Source organism: Pelobates fuscus, chromosome 11 (assembly GCF_036172605.1).
Source record: "Pelobates fuscus isolate aPelFus1 chromosome 11, aPelFus1.pri, whole genome shotgun sequence".
In the NCBI taxonomy this organism is placed as follows: domain Eukaryota; kingdom Metazoa; phylum Chordata; class Amphibia; order Anura; family Pelobatidae; genus Pelobates; species Pelobates fuscus.
Genome location: NC_086327.1, coordinates 108,746,118 through 108,765,096, shown reverse-complemented (window position 1 = coordinate 108,765,096; position 18,979 = coordinate 108,746,118). Strand labels below are relative to the sequence as shown.

Here is an 18,979-nt window from a genome sequence, read left to right as displayed (position 1 = left end):
CTCTGTGTGACCTAAGAGGAAGAGAAATATAATCACTCCCTCCCAGCACAGTGCCTCCCAGTGGTTACATGGGGAACAGCCATCTAAAAGCCAGATAGAAACATAGAATGTGACGGCAGATAAGAACCATTCGGCCCATCTAGTCTGCCCAATTTTCTAAATACTTTCATTAGTCCCTGGCCTTATCTTATAATTAGGATAGCCTTATGCCTATCCCACGCATGCTTAAACTCCTTTACTGTGTTAACCTCTACCACTTCAGCTTGAAGGCTATGCCATGCATCCACTACCCTCTCTGTAAAGTAATACTTCCTGGTATTATTTTTAAACCTTTGCCCCTCTAATTTAAGACTATGTTCTCTTGTTGTGGTAGTCTTTCTTCTTTTAAATATAGTCTCATCCTTGACTGTGTTGATGGGGACCGTCAGTGAGTTGTGCGTCTCCAGCTTCCAGGCATTCCTCTTTAACCAAAGGGCAGGGCCTGCAGGACTACTAATGGGAACGGCGTTCCTGCTGTGTAAATGTGCAGGTACGCTGTTCCTACAGGACTCGAGCCCTGAATCAAATGCTCCTCATAGAGCGACATCAAACTTCCCCACAAGAGAGCACTGAATCAGTTCTTTCCGATAAGGACTTCTATGTTACATGACCGAGTTTTACTTGTCCGTGCAGCGGAAGCACCTCTAGTATCTGTCTAGTAGGACAACCACTAGAGGACGACTTATCTCTACTATGTAAACATTGCAGTTTATCTAAAACTACAGGCTTAACATTACAGTAATACTCCACTGAGATCACATTGAGATAACGTGCCTGGGTGACTTAAGTGGACATAAGGAAAGCAAAAAGAAAAACAAACACATGACAGAGTCACTTTAAAGATGTTCTATTTTTTTTTCTTATGCCTTCATGTCTAAAATCACAAGTGTGTTTTTTATTTTCTTCCTCTGAGCACCGTTAGAAAAGCAGTAATCAGCTTCCCTAGACAGAATAAACAGTCTGTTAGCGGCTGCTAACCTTCCTGAGATTAAATTGCAGATTTGGGGCACATTGCCTAATATAACTTTTTTTTTTGTTGTTGTAGAAATTAGTTTTCACCTTCAGGGATTAAACAGGTCCCCGAATGCCAACTATAAGTTATTCGTACAACAGCTTGAACAACAGCGATGCAGACAATTTTATGTTTATATCTGCATCTTAGCTAGAGACTAAATAAAAAAAAATAAAAAAAATTGAATGTTAAATGCACATTAACCCAATTACAGTTTATTAACCAAACTCTACTAAGATCATCTCTCAGATGATTAAATATATTAATATCAGATATTCTATCTAAATAAGGTATCTTTATATGCTTTTTTTTTTTTTTTTTAATGACTATCACGTTTTTTTAAATGACGCATCAGGATTTACTGGAAAATTAGAATATGCTCTCAGCATTCTCATTCCTCAAATTGCTTTGCGTTGATTTGCTACTTCCTTTGAATCTTGAAGATTCCTATTGTTACAGAGGCTTCAGGGTTATAATTAATTAATGTCAATGTCAAGGTGACATATGGACAGAGATATCTTTTCAGTTTAAAGTGCAGTTCCCTTAGCAGATGAACAGATTGTGCATGTTGCTTGGCTCACGTGTGTTTAATTAACTTTGGACGCAGGAGGTGCAGTAGCTAAAGCCAACACAATTATTCGTTAGAAATCATTGATGTGAGTTTAATATGCTGAAAATCAAGACTCTTAAATCTCTAACCACTAAGTAAAATGTGATATAGTTTATTAATATATTATAGGCAGGTATTTTGTGTATTGCAGCAGAATAGGGAGTTAACAGTAATAGACCTATCACATTGATTAACATTATTTTATAAACAAGAACAGTATCCGTTCTAAAGAATGCACAGTGCATAAGTGTAGTGGAATGGATGTAGGACACAAGTGAATGAGTGGGGAGACTTAATGAGTTTGGGATGTAACATAACCTGCTTGATTAATTTAGAGGTCATTTTTCAAACTGTGCTATAAAACTGATTAAATACAAAAGGAATTCAGCGCACGTAAAATACTAGTACAGTTCAGAGGAGCAGCTTGAATCACCAAATCCAGGGTCTGTCCGGTAAAATTAATAGTCCGATAAAACAGAATGGTTGGTGTAGTGCCCGGGATGTCCTTAGGAGGTATATGTAACGACTAGAAGAGAGATAACGAAAACTGATAGTATAGTAGGTTAAAGTGCCAACTTTATAGTGAGTTAAGCTAAATGTGTACTGTGACGGACCGCCGTCACTAAGTACCATGCCCACTGCTTCTTCGTGTGGTTTCCCCTTGTATTCTGTGTTTCCCCATGTATTTCTATGGGATATAGTGTAGTCAGGAAACACAAAGTTACTATTTCTCTGAAATATTTATTCGTTGCTCCTTTTTAAAAATGTGTTTACATGTCATCTGCTACTTGGAATTTCACCCTCATATATACGCACATACACCTTTGTACATAAGACAGATACTTTGTCGATCAAATAATTGTACAAATAAATTCTAAATAAAGTTTTGTCACCTGTGTTGCGATACTTCGGAAAACTAAACATATGTATCATATTTTTATAGACTTTCCCTCCCAGATGATGCCGCAGCTTATTTTGATAAAGAAACTGGAGTTTTGGAAGCTCCAATGACCATCTTAGTTGCTGATCAGGTCAGTTTACCTACAGTTCCACAAATTTTACTTAAAATACAGGATAAATAATTGAGGACAAATGTGCAAAAAATGATTTACAGGAAACCTACTAGGTACCTGGAGCAGTCTGCCAATGGAAATCATATAGGATAACTATCCCAGCAGATGTCAAGTAATCCTGTAGGACAGTTTTGCTGAATAGGCATGATGGCAGGCTAGGCAGGATAATTAGTCATTAGACTGATGAGAGATAACGGTTTAAGAGATTGGTCAACAACAAAACAATAGATGGCGGAGATATAGATGATGGACTTGGGTTTATGTATTTTCCCCATCTTTTTAGTAAAAGGCACAATTTCTCACAGGTCTACTCTATGGTACATATGGACAATAATTAAGTGCTTGTTTATGCCTATATTTTTTTTTTATTTTTTTTTATAAACTCCAGCAATATTTCGTACACCTTGAACACCTTTATGTATTGTATACCTAAATTGATTTGGGGAATTTTGCCCTATGTGTGTTTCTCCTTCTATGTTATCCCTTTCTACAAATCAAGTAATTATAGCTGTTATGCATGCATTGTACCAGCTTGAGTTTAGATGTCTTTCTACAAAAGAATTTGTGGTGCCCTACTTTTTCTTCATTATACTATGACCAAAATTGATCCGCTATCCTACAAATGCTGGGCTTAGAACTAAACAGTGGAAGAATAATGAGTAACTTTAACAGAACATGCTGGGGGATTTTTTATTTTTTTATTTTTTATTTTTTCAAAAAGGGCATAAGACTTTTGCCTGTTTTATAAGGAGAAGCTTAAGATATCAATTCATAGGGGGCAGAGTGGGGCCTGGCTGCTACACTGAGCAGACGTATGTAAGCTGAGCTCTGTGCAACAAATTTTGAAAACTACTTTAATCTTGACTTAAACCTTGCAAACCTCAGAAAGATCTTAGCAGGACACGATCTGCATCCACTCCTGCTCCAGCTTGATTTTTTTCCGGGCCCAAAGCGCAGTCTGAAGCCACAACTCACTTGCGGCCCTCCTGAGGGAGCTGGCGTGTGAGATGCGGCCGATCCCCCTGCTGACATACACCTCAGGAACTCATGAGCACAGACTCTTGTCCCCCCCAATGCCGGTGGGGGTTATCCCGGCCTCAGCATTAAGGCACAACCTACCATCTGTGTTGGTCCTGCGGCTCAGCACACAGCCCTGCTGCTCATCTCCTGCCTACCCACGCGAACCAAGATGGAGTATGCCATGTCTCCCAACGCACGTCCAGACCTCATGGAGCCGACCCTCAAATGGCTGGAAGCTCTCTTCCTAGAATTCTGGTGCAAGATGGAGGTGAGAAGACAAGCTGTAAGCCTGCCACGATACTTACCCTCCACAACTCAGCACTCCCCACCTGGGGCTAAGCGGTGGCACAGGCTCTTGAAAAAATACAGGAGGAAGCAGAAGCAGACAGACAGACAGACTGCCTGCCTCAGACATGCGACCTGTATCATGCGGGTCCAGACATCACACTCTCTGGCCGAGCCCTCAGAGGGGGATGACCCCGAAGCTCACTCCACATCCGAGGAGGGAATACCACCGACACCACCCCGTGACCCCGCCCTCCCGAGGCACAGCCCATGATGCCAGAGGTGATTGGAACGGAGGGAACAATACAGCTTGGGACCAGCGGAGGAGCTACTTGTGGCCCACTGGGATTTGGTATCGCTACGGGACTACCATGATTAGCATGGGCAAAGGGTGAACCCCACGTGAACCTTGGTGTGCATGGTGAATAACCCCCACCCTACAGTGCCCCCATTGTAGCAGGGATATCATTCCAACCACCACAGATGACCCTCTAGCTGGGATAAAATCAATTCTCAATTGAGATAGTTACACTGTGAGGAAGCTTGTTTATATCTTAATCTATCCAAGTATGTCTGGCTACAGCAGGGGTCAAGTCCTGGGTAAAAAGTGCAGGAACTCACCCAAGATCCACTCCCCGCCCCCTCCCCCTCCCGTCCGCCCCCCCCCCCCCAAAAAAATAAAATGATACGCTTGTATGCAGGGGCTGAGTAAGGGCACAGGGCTGAGGAAGAGGGACAGAGGCTGAGGAAGAGGGACAGAGGCTGAGGAAGAGGGACAGGGGCTGAGGAAGAGGGACAGGGGCTGAGGAAGAGGGACAGGGGCTGAGGAAGAGGGACAGGGGCTGAGGAAGAGGGACAGGGGCTGAGGAAGAGGGACAGGGGCTGGTGCTCGTATGCAGGGGCTGAGTAAGAGCACTGGGCTGAGTAAGGTGGACAGGGGCTGAGTAAGGTGGACAGGGGCTGAGGAGGGGGACAGGGGCTAAGTAAGTTGACAGTGCTGTGGAAAAGGGACAGGAGCTTAGGAGGGGGGGGACATGGGTTGAGGAAGGGGCCAGGCTGAGTAAGGTGGCAGGGCTGAGGAAGAGGGACAGGAGCTTAGGAGGAGAGGGGGGGCATGGGCTGAGGAAGAGGACAGGGGCTGATGAAGGGAGCAGGGGCTGATGAAGGGAGCAGGGGCTGATGAAGGGAGCTGGGGCTGATGAAGGGAGCAGGGGCTGATGAAGGGAGCAGGGGCTGATGAAGGGAGCAGGGGCTGAGGAAGGGAGCAGGGGCTGATGAAGGGAGCAGGGGCTGAGGAGGGGAACAGGGCCTGAGTAAGAAGACAGGGCTTGAGGAGGGGGGCAGGGACTGAGGAGGGAGACAGGCACTGAGTAAGGGGACAGGACTTGAGGAGGGAGACGGGCACTGAGTAAGGGGACAGGACTTGAGGAGGGGGACAGGGACTGAGGAGGGGGACAGGGACTGAGGAGGGGGACAGGGACTGAGGAGGGGGGCAGGGACTGAGGAGGGGGGCAGGCACTGAGGAGGGGGGCAGGCACTGAGGAGGGGGGCAGGCACTGAGGAGGGGGGCAGGCACTGAGGAGGGAGACAGGCACTGAGGAGGGAGACAGGCACTGAGGAGGGAGACAGGCACTGAGGAGGGAGACAGGCACTGAGGAGGGAGACAGGCACTGAGGAGGGGGGCAGGGACTGAGGAGGGAGACAGGCACTGAGGAGGGAGACAGGCACTGAGGAGGGGGGCAGGGACTGAGGAGGGGGGCAGGGACTGAGGAGGGAGACAGGAACTGAGTAACGGGACAGGGCCTTAAATAGGGGGACAGGGACTGGGGAAAGGGACTGAGGAGGGGGACAGGGACTGAGGAGGGGGACAGGGACTGAGGGGGGGGGACAGGGACTGAGGAGGGGGACAGGGACTGAGGAGGGGGACAGGGACTGAGGAGGGGGACAGGGACTGAGGAGGGGGACAGGACCTTAAATAGGGGGACAGGGACTGGGCAGGGGGACAGGGACTGGGACAGGGACTGAGGAGGGGGCAGGGACTGAGGAGGGGGACAAGGCCTTAAATAGGGGGACAGGGACTGGGGAGGGGGACAGGGAATGGGGAGGGGGACAGGGACTGAGGAGGGGGGCAGGGCCTTAAATAGGGGGACAGGGACTGAGGAGGGGGATAGGGCTTGAGGAGGGGGACAGGGACTGGGGAAAGGGACTAAGGAGGGGGACAGGAACTGAGGAGGGGAACAGGGCCTTAAATAGGGAGACAGGGCCTTAAATAGGGAGACAGGGACTGAGGAGGGAGACAGGGACTAAGGAGGGGGGCAGGGACTGAGGAGGGGGGCAGGGACTGGGGAGGGGGACAGGGACTGAGGAGGGGGACAGGGACTGGGGAGGGGGACAGGGACTGGGGAGGGGGACAGAGACTGGGGAGGGGGACAGAGACTGGGGAGAGGGACAGGGACTGGGGAGGGGGACAGGGACTGGGGAGGGGGACAGGGACTGGGCAGGGGGACAGGGAGTGAGGAGATGGACAGGGACTGAGGAGGGGGACAGGGACTGAGGAGGGGGACAGGGACTGGGGAGAGGGACAGGGACTGGGGAGGGGGACAGGGACTGGGGAGATGGACAGGGACTGGGGAGATGGACAGGGACTCAGGAAAGGGGTGGGACAGGATCTAGAACCTGCAGCCTGCAGTCAGTGGAGTAAGCCGGCCTCTCCTGATGATGTCAGGAGGAGGGGGCGTGACTTCCTCTGCTCCCCAGCGGTCCTGTGAGAAGAGCAGAGAAAGTCACGCCCCCTCCTACTGACATTATCAGGAGAGGCCGGACGACTCCACTGACTGCAGGGGGAGAGGTGAGTTTAAAAATCCGAGTCCCCAGTCAGAGGCAGGGGATTCGGATTTGTGCTCCCCCTGCTCTGGCAGCCGCTTGTGCCAGCCCTGGGTCCTGCAGGACTAGTAATGGGAACGGCGTTCCTGCTGTGGAAAAAGTGCAGGAACGCCGTTCCCACGCGTTCCTGCAGGAATGTTATGTTTCACCTACGCATAGCAAATCTTTAATCCTTCACGTAGCTAATTCTGCAAAGCAACTTCACTCTCTTGTCACTTACCTTCCTGTCTAGTTAGTCAAAACTACTGACCAGATTAGAAAGTGTTTAGACAGGTTAGTCTAACTGAACCATAATATATAAAAATGTGCAATTGTTCACCATGTCTTACAAATGTATTGCACAATGTTTATTGAACAATGTTAATCTTGCAGATGCTGTTGGGGCATGGCAAGCTGTATGTCTCTTTCATGCACAGAGAAATTAAGAATTAAAAAAAAAAAAAAAAATATCAATTTATAACAATGAAAATAAATCACAAAGCATGTCTTTGAAACAGCTGGAGCCAGTACATATCAGGCCAAGGAAAAGTCTGTATTCTTACACAGGCACACCTGCAGCCAAACTAATCTCAGGGCTCATGTCTGCGGCTGTCTTCTGAGTAAACACTTTACTGCTGTTATACTACATGAATGGAAGACGGAATGATGGTTACACTGACTAATGAAGATATCAGGGAAGAGGAGTTATTTAAGAAATGTTAGATGCATTGCATTCCCAGTGAACAAGCAATAGACGCTGATGGTACACTGACTGGTTACATCTTGTACACACTGAAAGGAGAACATATATTAGTCAATATATAGTTGCCATCATCAGGCCTGGATTATTGCTGAAACAATTCAATGGGGGAGAGGGGGACAGCTTTGGGCAGATTATTTATGCTAGTCTATCAACAGTGCTCTCCTCCTGTGCTGTTTGGGCCTCTTTATAAGCCTAGGCCAACATGCCATTGGCAGAGTTAGATGTTTTTGTGTCCTGTATGAAAGTTAGAGTTACCAGTGACCACTAGTGATCCAGTAGTGGTTTATAACAGCCACACTCACTGTTCCTTTATGTCAATCCACACCTAAATAATAGAAGGAGCAGAGACGGGACATCATGAAATATTTAAATTGTTGAAACATTAGGGAATTAAAAGGTGTATACGTTAGCTCAATGCACATACTGTTTGCTTCGGTGTCCTGCGCACAGTGCCTCATCCAGGTGAATGGACCGGCCTTGCTGCTTACCAAGGGCAAAATATCAAAAGCACTAGTTCTATATAAAGAGTAGTCCTGGCCTCTAAGACGGTCTTTCTCCCCCAAATCCTGTCCTCCTGCAAATCCCCACTGTACAATTAGCAATACAGTGGTGCTATGGCACCCTTATAATTATACTTCTGCATGTAGACAGAGTTGTAAAGGGATTGAGGGAAACAGAGGGATAATAGGCAGCAATGGGAAATAAGTAAAAGCATTTGGGAAGATTTGTGAAAATAAAATCTTAAAATGAATACCAAATATAAATGGTTATAGGTAAAATGTAAAAAAAAAGTGGTAAAAGAGTTTGCAAGAAAGTGGAGTGTACAAAGATGGGGTGAAGACAAAAAGCTTGATTAATCAGAAAATAAAGTCTGGACAGCTCCAGAAATACTTGTGTATGGCAGGACACTCTTCCGTGGTCGGCGTGGACCATTCTGGTTGTGTAACCTGCGAGATATTCATGAGTTTATAAGGGCCTGAGTCTATCCTGTCCTCCTCCTAACCATGCTAAGAGCAAAATTAACTGAGTGTAGCTGTTTCATTGCTTATTGTCTGTAGCTCACCCTTAGTGAAACCGTAAAGGTATACAAGTAAGTAATATTGAGCCGCACTCTACAGCTTGTCTGTACTTAAGTCTCCAGCTTGTAGGGTGATAAGACAAACTATCTTGCAGAGAGCAGTGCTCCTTGTATTGTAAGTAACTGTTGCCCTTTTTATTGTGCTTGCTATGTACTATGGAAATATAGTTGTTATATTACTGTACAGGGACTCATGCAAACAATATAGGCAAACATTTATAAATTCCAGCATGCTGTAACGTGAATTGGCTCAGCTCCTAATCCCCATTGTCTATAAAGAGATGTATTATGCATTACACCAAAAGGCCATCCAGTGCTTTTATGTGTAAAACAGGAAACCATTAATAATGCAAAGGGAAACATTTATATTGTAATATTTTGATAATCAAATCATTATCTATGTTTAATTGTTCTTAGACCAGGTCTGTTCCTTTCACCGTCAATGCTGTACTCACCACATCGGATTTGGAAATCACCCCAAGTGAGGTCGAATTTGGACACTGTACAATCTTTGAAGCCGTCCAGTCCTCAATTCAACTAACAAACAAGTCGATCTTGCCTCAAGAATTTGGTTTTGTTGGAATTCCAGAGGTACAGATTTTAAACCATATTTAGAGTTTATTAATTCATTGTGCTCTGGCACAATGGAATCAGCAGAGTTTGATTGTTTTTCAACTGTGAACATAATCCAGGGATGGTGTGCAAAGAAGATTATGTATGACTGAATTATTCATTTCGTCAGTTAATATTCCTTAATGTAATAAGATTCAGTCTCACAAACAATAACATGCAGTCTATTGTTCTCTGCAATGCAGGTAAATAGATCATCCATGCAGTCTAAACAGTTATTTTGTCTGCATGTTATAATGCAAGGAGTTGACAATCCCTGTTCTGTTACCCTTTATTATATTCATCACAGCTTCAACAGTTTGCATATATTGCTACAGCTACATTTCCACCCTACATATTGGTGATATCACACAGATCATGTACATACTCGGTGTACAGCCCATAAATGACTTGTCCTCACTGTCATAGCTTTCTATGAGAGAATCAATAAAAATGTGTGTTCCGCATGTGTCTCAACAAGACATGTTGTTCATGAGAAACACAAATTAAGCTACTCTACAATGTAATAGAAGCCATGCTATTCCTGGTTCCCAGTATTAGAATGTCAATTCATTTTGTTCGTGTTTTTTCAAGAATGAAATAAATTGCGACTGCTTTAGCCATTTGTGGAAGATGCGCAATATTTTTAATTATACACCTTCCCACCACCAAAAAGAAAATGGTGGTTGGCCAAGAGAACTTAGCCACTTCCTTGTTTCTGCAGAACCTAGGGTTTTTCAACAAATGTAGGACCTTAAGAGGTGAGTATCTTTTTATTTTTTATTTTTCATTTATCAGTACTAATTATTATTTCTAGAATACACTCCAGTTTGTATCTGTAACACCTTAATTCTTTCATGGTAAAACAATGTTCTATGTCATTATGTGTAATAGGGTATTGACTCACCTTGATGGCCTCATGTTAGATCTCTGCTTGCATCAAGGTGTATCAATCAATACCTCAGGCCCCCCCTCTGCCAGGTAAGGCCAAATTCGGTGGGCTCATACTCATTATTTGATGTGCTGTACACTTCTATGTAAATTAACATGGCTGAATGCACGTTTCATTCCAGAATGAAAATGTAGAATCATTGGGTCCAAAAAGACACTTATTTGGTCTCTCTTAATGCTTATAACTGTACACAGTCTGGCAGGGTGTGACAACAGAATTATATCATTGTTATGACCCAGCAGCAGGAAGTTATATCCTCTCATGCTGAAGTCACACAGCATGATATGTATTGTGCAAACTAAGGAACTCCCTGTTGCAAGATGTAAGGAAACCACGTCTAGCTAAACCTCTTTCGGTAGTTTCCTCCCGAAGCGCCAGAGGCTAATGTAGATAGACCTCCGTTCGGTAGTCCCAAGGAACGAAATCCATACGTAATACAAATAGCTTCACAAGATAATTCCCTTAGTAAAGCATACGAATTCCAAATAACAGTCAGAGTCCAGGATCAGGATACAAGTAGAACTAAAGCTTTATTCACATACAGGGCTTTTTATGCAGGTCCCCATGCAAGGGGACATCCCACAGGGAGGAGTAACATTTATCCAATCCTGTACAGTAAAAATATAAAACACACCCCACATAAACATATAGTTCCCTCCCCTAGCCCTGGAGATAATCAGGTCTGATACAGTAACAACCTAATTATCTCCAGGCTGAAAAATCACTGTTTTCCCCAATTTCTGGAACACCCCTTTATACATGGGGTATCTCCACAATTCCTGGATCCCCTGATAGCCCGATCTGGATGACCAACATATTCAAATTTAACCCAGATCGGTTCAGGGGTTCGCAAAAACCATGGAAGTCCTTTGTGGCCGGTTCACCGTGGGTGGGCTTTTAGAAAAAGGAGAAAAACGAATATAAATACTAACCGAATCCCCCTGGCTCTTAGCAGCGATTGTTCCCCTCATTCGTATACACAAATGTACCGAATAGCGCTCTTCTAGCTAGTCGGTACATATAGTTCCAGCGTTCGTACGTTTGGGACCGGTGTTCGGGAAGTCGAGTGTCCGATTTTAGTTCCAGACACTCGACGACCAAGTCCCGCGGCCTTTGTTTGACTGAAAAAAAGATGGCCGCGGTTTTCTCTGCCACGTGGCGTTCGACAGTACGAACGCCGGCCGCACCCTTAGAGGGTGAAAGTGATGCCGGCTTTGAAGTTAAGTGAGCCAGGGGTGGTCTTTGTTCGGCAGTTCCATCTGCCGATTGAAAACATACAGAATTAGCAAGAAACAGGCAGAAATACCGAATAACAGAGTCATTTCTTCACACAAGATAACAAAATATAATATGCGTGGGTGCACTAATCGAGAAAGGGCTAATTTCCATGCTTATCAGTAAAGGGTAACTGTTAAGGATTGTAAATACCAACGCCCAGTAGATATCTGTGGCTAGAAAATACAAAGAGGTGTCCTTGATCATCACTTACATTTACCATCTGCACACTATTCACATCCACCTGCTCCGTTACAGAGTTACCGTTTTGCACTCGATGCATGCGCACGTCACCTTCTATTGTCTGAGCAATTTGCTCTTAGTGTCTGCATGCACCTACCTTACTTGCATTGAGGTATTTATAAAAACTACATGATATATTGCTTGAGATAAGCTTCACAATTTAAATGTCCTTAAATTAGAACAAATTAATTTTTAATTTAGAATGTAATGCAAATTTTCAGTCATAACCTTGCCTTTTCCTCTTCACAACTAAAAGGAGCCTGTATATTGTTTAGTGAGACAGTGAAAGGCGTTCATTTTTACCATCTAGAGTGAAAACCAAGTACTAATCTCTGTGTAATACATTCAAACTTTCGACTACCACTGATTACCTGCCATTAAATATCATGTTTTGTAGCATTAAAACTGCACGTAATCACACCGGTACTTTAGCGATTATTGACTTGTTGCTAAATTGTGCCCAAAGAGGTAAACTATGGTTGAAGAAGCACATGGCAAAGTGTCAAACGTGTTCTTGTGCCAAAGTGCCAAGCAATCTAAATTGGCTTGTACCTTTAGAGATTGAGTACAACATAATTAGTAAAGTAAAGAAAATATATGAATTCCCTTATATGGCAGCAATGACAATGGGTAGCTCCTCCCATGAACACCATGGGACAGGAAAAAAAACTAAACGTTATAAAAATGACCGCATTGGAGACTTGTTACTAGCCACCATCAAAAATAAAAAACACACTCAATGGGTGGAATCCAATGGTGCCATGAAATATTGCTAAGGAAAGAAAATTAAGGTAAATAAATGAATACATTTTCTGATTTCGCTGCACAATCATGTTCAAATTGTATCCAAACAAATCAATGATCAAAAGATTATTTAGAAAGCTTATCCAACAATATTAAATTGAGGCCAATGTAGTGTTGCACTTATCTCCTAATCTTTGACTAGTTGTCTTTCCTTTTATCTATAGTATGTAGACATCCAACCTGGTGACGGTTTTGGGACTCTGTTTCCCTTGGAGACAGTGAAGCTGGATATTATATTTAAGGCTGGAAAAGCCAAGGAATATGCTTTTGAACTAACATGCAAGTCAGCTATAAACAGGTAAATAACTGTAAGTGCTTGCTTTGTGTTCTCAGGTCTTTACATATGGTCAAACTGAATGTAGAATGCATATATAATTGTACAGTCAGGGCCAGCCTTAGGCCAACAGGTGCCGTGTGCAAAAAAACTTCACAGACACCTCCCCCCCCCACCCCCCACCAACACTCATACCTCTTCATCATGTATAGTCTGTGTGTGTGTGTGTGTGTGTGTATGAGTTGTGATAAGATGAATGGTGTTGTTTGTGAGGGAGTTTATATTTCCGCTAAATTGTTTAGAGAGGCATATGACCTTTAACCCCAGGGGGAGTATGTGTTGTATGTAACATAAATTAATGTTTAGATGTGTGCCCCTGGTGTGGAGAATTCAGAGAGTAGGGTGGGCCGGTGCTCCACTCCTCAGTTTACAAGTAACTGGGAGAAATAAGGTTCAGGCCAGGGTTTTGGACTGTCTCCAAACAATTGCTCAGCTGCAGAAGGGGAAAAAAACTCTCCCTGGTAGACGGGTAGAGGAGACTTTCTTTTTCTCCTTTTGAGGGCTGGAAGCAGCAGGCTGAATGAGCACTGGAGTGCAGAGAGGTGACAAGACACTAGGCTGGTGAAACCTGTATCGTTATTGTCATAGTGTAACCCTTGAGAGATAGGGAATTTAATGTTAGTAAGCGCTCAGACGAGCTAGGATTTTGTTTGCAGGGATTTCTGTTACATTATTGTTACTTTCATTTGCTGCTGTCTGCTGGGTAAATTTCAATAATAAAGTGCCTGGATTTATGTTAAATCAAAAGACTGCGCATGTTTATACTCTAGAGGACTGTGCTATTTGCAATACTGGATCACAATATGGTGTAGTGTTTCTATAGGGGATTTATTAAATTAATAATTATTTCAAAACAAATATTAATTCCCCCTTCCCTGTTGGAACCTTGCAGATAGGGAGGCATGCTGATTTTTGGTAGTCCAGTGTTCTGGGAATCTGTCACACACACACTGTTACAGGCAGACAGTCACACAAACAGTTATAGGCGCAGTCGCACACACGCACACACTGTTACCGGCAGACAGATACACATACACAATTGCAGCAATCTCACACACACACACACACACACACACAGTTAGAGGCAGACAGTCACACGCACACATACACACCGTTACAGGCAGAATGTCTTACACACAGTTAGACAGTCACACACAGTTACAGACAGCCACACACACCGCTGCAGACACAAACACGCACACACTGTTACAGGCAGAAAAATACACATACATAGTTGCAGGCAGTCACACACACACACACACACACACCGCTATAGGCAGACAGTCTCATACACACATGCAGACACTGTTGCAGACAGAAACACACACACAGAGTTAGAGGCAGACAGTCACACACACATAAATAGGGCACTGCTGGGAGCCAATAAGTGCAATAAAAATGAAAATCCAGCACACTCCCTTATCTACTAAACAGCAACTTTGGTGCTGACAGATTTTGTTAGTTTTTTAAAAACACCTAATCTAGGCAAAAAATAATGGGGGTTTAGTTACATTATATAATCATACATTGCATAAGCCTGCCGCAAAGTCAATGTACCCCATTTTAGGCAGGTCCTACTCTAAGAGCCAAAAGTCTGCTAAATGAGCTACTTACTTGGGGAAAAAAATTCCATCTCGAGTTCTCTGCCGTACAAGGCTAAATAGGGCCTGGGATGAGGCACCTGAGACAGAGAGGGGAGCAAAACCAAGGAGTTTATATGAAAACAAGGGGCTGGCTGCACTCCCCTAAACATGCATAAATAGGGTGCTGCTGGTAGCCAATAAGTACAATAAAAATAAAAATGAAAACCCAGTGCACTCTCTTATCTAATAAACCGCAACTTTGGTGCTGACAGATCTTTAGTTTTTTAAAAACATCTAATCTAGGCAATTTAGGTGAGTGCAGCCAGCCCCTTGTTTTCTAATATATATTTAGGAGTTTAGCCAACTCCTTGGTTTTGCACCCCTCCCTTTCTCAGGTGCCTCATCCCATCCCAAAATCTGTCAAAGTTGCTGTTTAGTAGATAAGGGAGTGCGCTAGACTTTCATTTTCATAGTCACACACACATACTCACAGTTACAGACAGTCACACACACCGTTACAGGCAGACAGTCACACACAGTTGGATAGTCACACACACAGTTACTGGCACAAATATACACACAGCTGCAGGCAGTGACACACACACACACACACACACACACACATAGGCAGTTACACACACAGTTACAGGCACACACACACTTACAGACACACAGTTACTGGCAGTCTCTCACACACACACACACACACACACACACACACACACACACACACACACACACACACAGTTGCAGATCGTCTTACAGGCAGTTTAACACTGTTACAGTCAGTCACACACACACACACCCTTACAGACAGACACACACCTCTTGCCATTATGGACTGGAGTGAGGAGTGAAGACATTGCAGTTTCTTGTACCTGGCAGTTGGGGAAGTAGGGGCTCCTTCCTGCTTCCCATTTAGTGTGCAAAGGTTAAGGGCTAAGTCTGTAACTGGGTGCTTTTAGCAAACCCTCACTGCCATTTTAGCTCTGCCCAGCTACCTTTTTACCTCCACTTTGTTAAGCTCCATCCCTGCCGCACATGAAGCTGCCTTCTTAATCTCCCGGCTGGAGAATAACGACGTTTTCCACCCGGATGGGCGGACCTGCACTATAGGGGCATTCTATACACGCCCTGACTGTCACTTGGGGCATGTGTGAGCTATATCGACGCGTGGTGCCCTGTGCTGCCGCACAGCTCGCACACCCCTAAGTCCAGACCTGTGTACAGTGTCATGTTTCAACCAGATTTTCTTGATTTGGAATCTTTTAACATCTACCTTATTCTACCGCTTTTGGGGTTATTCACAAAACCCTGAAATCTGAATAGCAAAATCGGGGTTAAAATACGCAAACTAGGCCTACAGCTGAGTTGCAGAATTTTTTAAACCAGTAATTTTTTCTTAAATTTCACTATTCTGGTTTTAATTGGCTATAATGTGGCATTTAGGGAATAACCCTGTTTAAGTGACAGAGTATGAAAGACATAGATCATTCTAAAACAATCTGTATTTACAGCTATTTGTACAGGAAGAATTCCAACTGCTTTATACAAGTATAAGAAAACCAATCTAGCTGCTCTACTATCGAATATCTTTATAGTGTGCTATTCAGCCAGTGCTAGCAGTGTGTGAAATTACTTTGGGCATTATGAATTTATTTAACAATGCCTCAAGGGTCTTTTATGACTCATGGCGCTAACTTTGTGTTGCTCATCCATCAGACTCAGTTACTGTTATTGCCAAGCTGTCCTGCTTCCACACTACAATAGAATTAAGTGAAGTAGAGTTGGGAAAAGGGGGGTTGTTTTTTATGTTTGCGATTTCTGTAAAGAACACAATGTTTCTGCATATCATTTATCCATTATTTATTGTGTTTGTATGTTTTTTGTATTCTCAGGCAATTTAAGATTTTTTGCAAAGCAACTGGAGTTCACCCTCCTCTTGAGTTATCTCATTCTTTGATACAGTTTCCTGCAACAGCTTTAAATGATGTCTCCACTGCGACCTTATATGTTGTCAATACACACACAACTCGCAATGAGTTCAAACGCCCAGTTCCTAGGATCGGCACAGGAGAGATTGCTCCAGTTGGACCAACATCATTTGAGATCCATGTGCCAAAGCATTTTCCAGTTACTGTCTCTCCGTTGGTTGGCACCGTTTTACCAGAAGAGGTAAAAGAATTGTGAATACCTCTATTTTCTCTTTTTTGTAAATTCAAGACCTAGATTTACCATAAGTCACTTGGAGACAAATGAAGTCCAACCTTAGGGTACTCATGCCTCTGTCACACAGTTTTTTTTAGAAGCCTATCATGAAAAAAATGACCTGTAAGCACTTTACAGAGCAAAATGATTGATTGATTGATTCATGATCAAATTGGCAAATGTGAATTGTGTTTCAGATACCTTACACTTACAGGCACAGTTATGTGTCCTCCATATGTAGTGAATGAGATACTGTTCTTGGAAGTGTCTGTGTGGAGTATTTACAATGCGTGAGTGTTTTTAATTGACCTATGTTAAATTAAGTGTAAGCATGTATGTTTATACATTGTATACACACTCACGCTTAGAATGTTTCCTATTTGGTAGATTACTACAGAGCCTCAATAGCAAACCAGTAACCAACCTCATGCTGATGATTGGCATTAACAATGAAACAGCTGTCCACGAGTGGTTCACTTGCTTTGCATCTTTTCCCAAGTTGTGTTTCAAAGCTGTTGTATACAGCAAACACAGACTCAAAGGAATCCATGTTTAAAATGAAATGAGGCAAAATTTGTTAAACTAATTTGCATATGTCCACCCAGAATCCTTTGCAGTAGTAACATCACTGCAGATTTGTGATTTCTGTGGGAAAAGCAAGTCTTATGGCTTGACTGGTGTGCAGATTTTTATTTAACATTGTATTAACTATATATATATATATATATATATATATAAATTCAAACATTTCCTTGCACTGCAGGCTGAAGATAATATAGATATGTATACTTAATTTTGCCGGGTGCTGGGCCGAGGTCATCAAAAATGCAGAGTTCAAATTGATGGTCCGCACTCACGATTTCAATAAAATATAACTTTTATTAGTTGCATTTTAAAAAGGTGCCAATAATTCATCTACGTTTTAGTCCCGGTTTGGGACTTTCCTGAGGACTGAAACGTCGATTAATTATTGGCACCTTTTTTTAAATGTAACTAATAAAAGTTATATTTTATTGAAATCGTGAGTGCGGACCATCAATTTGAAATATATATATATATATATATATATATATATATATATATATATATATATATATATATTTAAAATCGGCCAGTTCCTGTTTCTGAACATCACGGGCCAAGGGTCAAAGAATAGGGATCTTCAGCAAACAGGCACATTCAGAGTAACTTATATTTTCTTTTTTTTTTCTTTATTGCGTTCAATGCATTACTTTAGGTTGCGTGGGATTGGATTGTCTCTAAAAAGAGACATTCATACAAAAACTGCCTTACATTTAGCTAAATGTCTCTGACAATTTCTTTTACTATTTATGCTATACTTTATGCCAAATTCTCCATCATATTTTCTTTCCTTTACGTTGGTTAAGCTATGTTAGCAATATGGCAGTGTCAAAATGTGGCCTGATATTATTGCTATTATTCGCATTTATACAGTGCCAACATATTCCGCTGAAGCGCTTTGCAAGTATAGAAAGAAACTATACAAACATGTAAAACACCTGCTTCAATACTTTAGTAACAATATAAATGTCTCGGCACACCCGATTGGTTTCTTTAATCACACACTCTTTTATTAGGAGTACAGAAAAAAGAAAAAATGTCGGCACCTGTCCGGGCCTACATGCCAAAATTTTGTCTCTTTTTTCTGTTCTCTTAATAAATCATCGTGTGTTTGTCCAGACCTTTATATTTGTTGCTATTGGATCTACTTGGGAACCTGGCCCTCCCTGGTGGAGTATTCCCTAGTTAATGGTGTGTGCAATAACATATCATCTATGAAAGTATACTTGCTTTAATACTTTGGCAATGTCAGCTGATACAAAGCCAATATGAATATATAGTTAATAATTTTACATGTATCCAGAAATGCCTGGTTCAGGTTTCCTTCCATCCAACACTTTTGGATCAAGAAATACGAGAAGAAGCCGTGCGTATAATAGCAAAGGCCAACGAAGCCAGGACTCTGCTACAGAAAAAGTCTGCAGCAGCCACAAGTGAAACCCAGGTAAGCATAGCGGGAGAATGTTATGCATATACTGTTAAATGTCTGTCTACTAGGTTTAATCCAGGCCCATATAATGTATATGAACAGATAACAAAAGGTGGTGATGCACTCAGTGGCTATAGTTACCTCCTGGTGTACAATAGTGTATACAATACCTATATGATGTAAAAGTAAAAGACCATCATGGTGTAGTATGTCAAGAG

The 18,979-nt window shown here is 43.0% G+C and overlaps 1 protein-coding gene across 1 annotated transcript in view; it reads left to right on the top strand.

Annotated features, from left to right (window-relative positions):
- Positions 1-18,979, top strand: part of CFAP74 (cilia and flagella associated protein 74) — a 106,720-nt gene that overhangs the window by 50,186 nt on the left and 37,555 nt on the right. Inside the window, exons 23-27 of the mRNA XM_063436679.1 lie at positions 2,605-2,692; positions 9,160-9,333; positions 12,790-12,923; positions 16,441-16,717; positions 18,636-18,776. Of these exons, the coding sequence (XP_063292749.1) occupies positions 2,605-2,692; positions 9,160-9,333; positions 12,790-12,923; positions 16,441-16,717; positions 18,636-18,776 (814 nt within the window). The remainder of the gene's footprint in view (positions 1-2,604; positions 2,693-9,159; positions 9,334-12,789; positions 12,924-16,440; positions 16,718-18,635; positions 18,777-18,979) is intronic.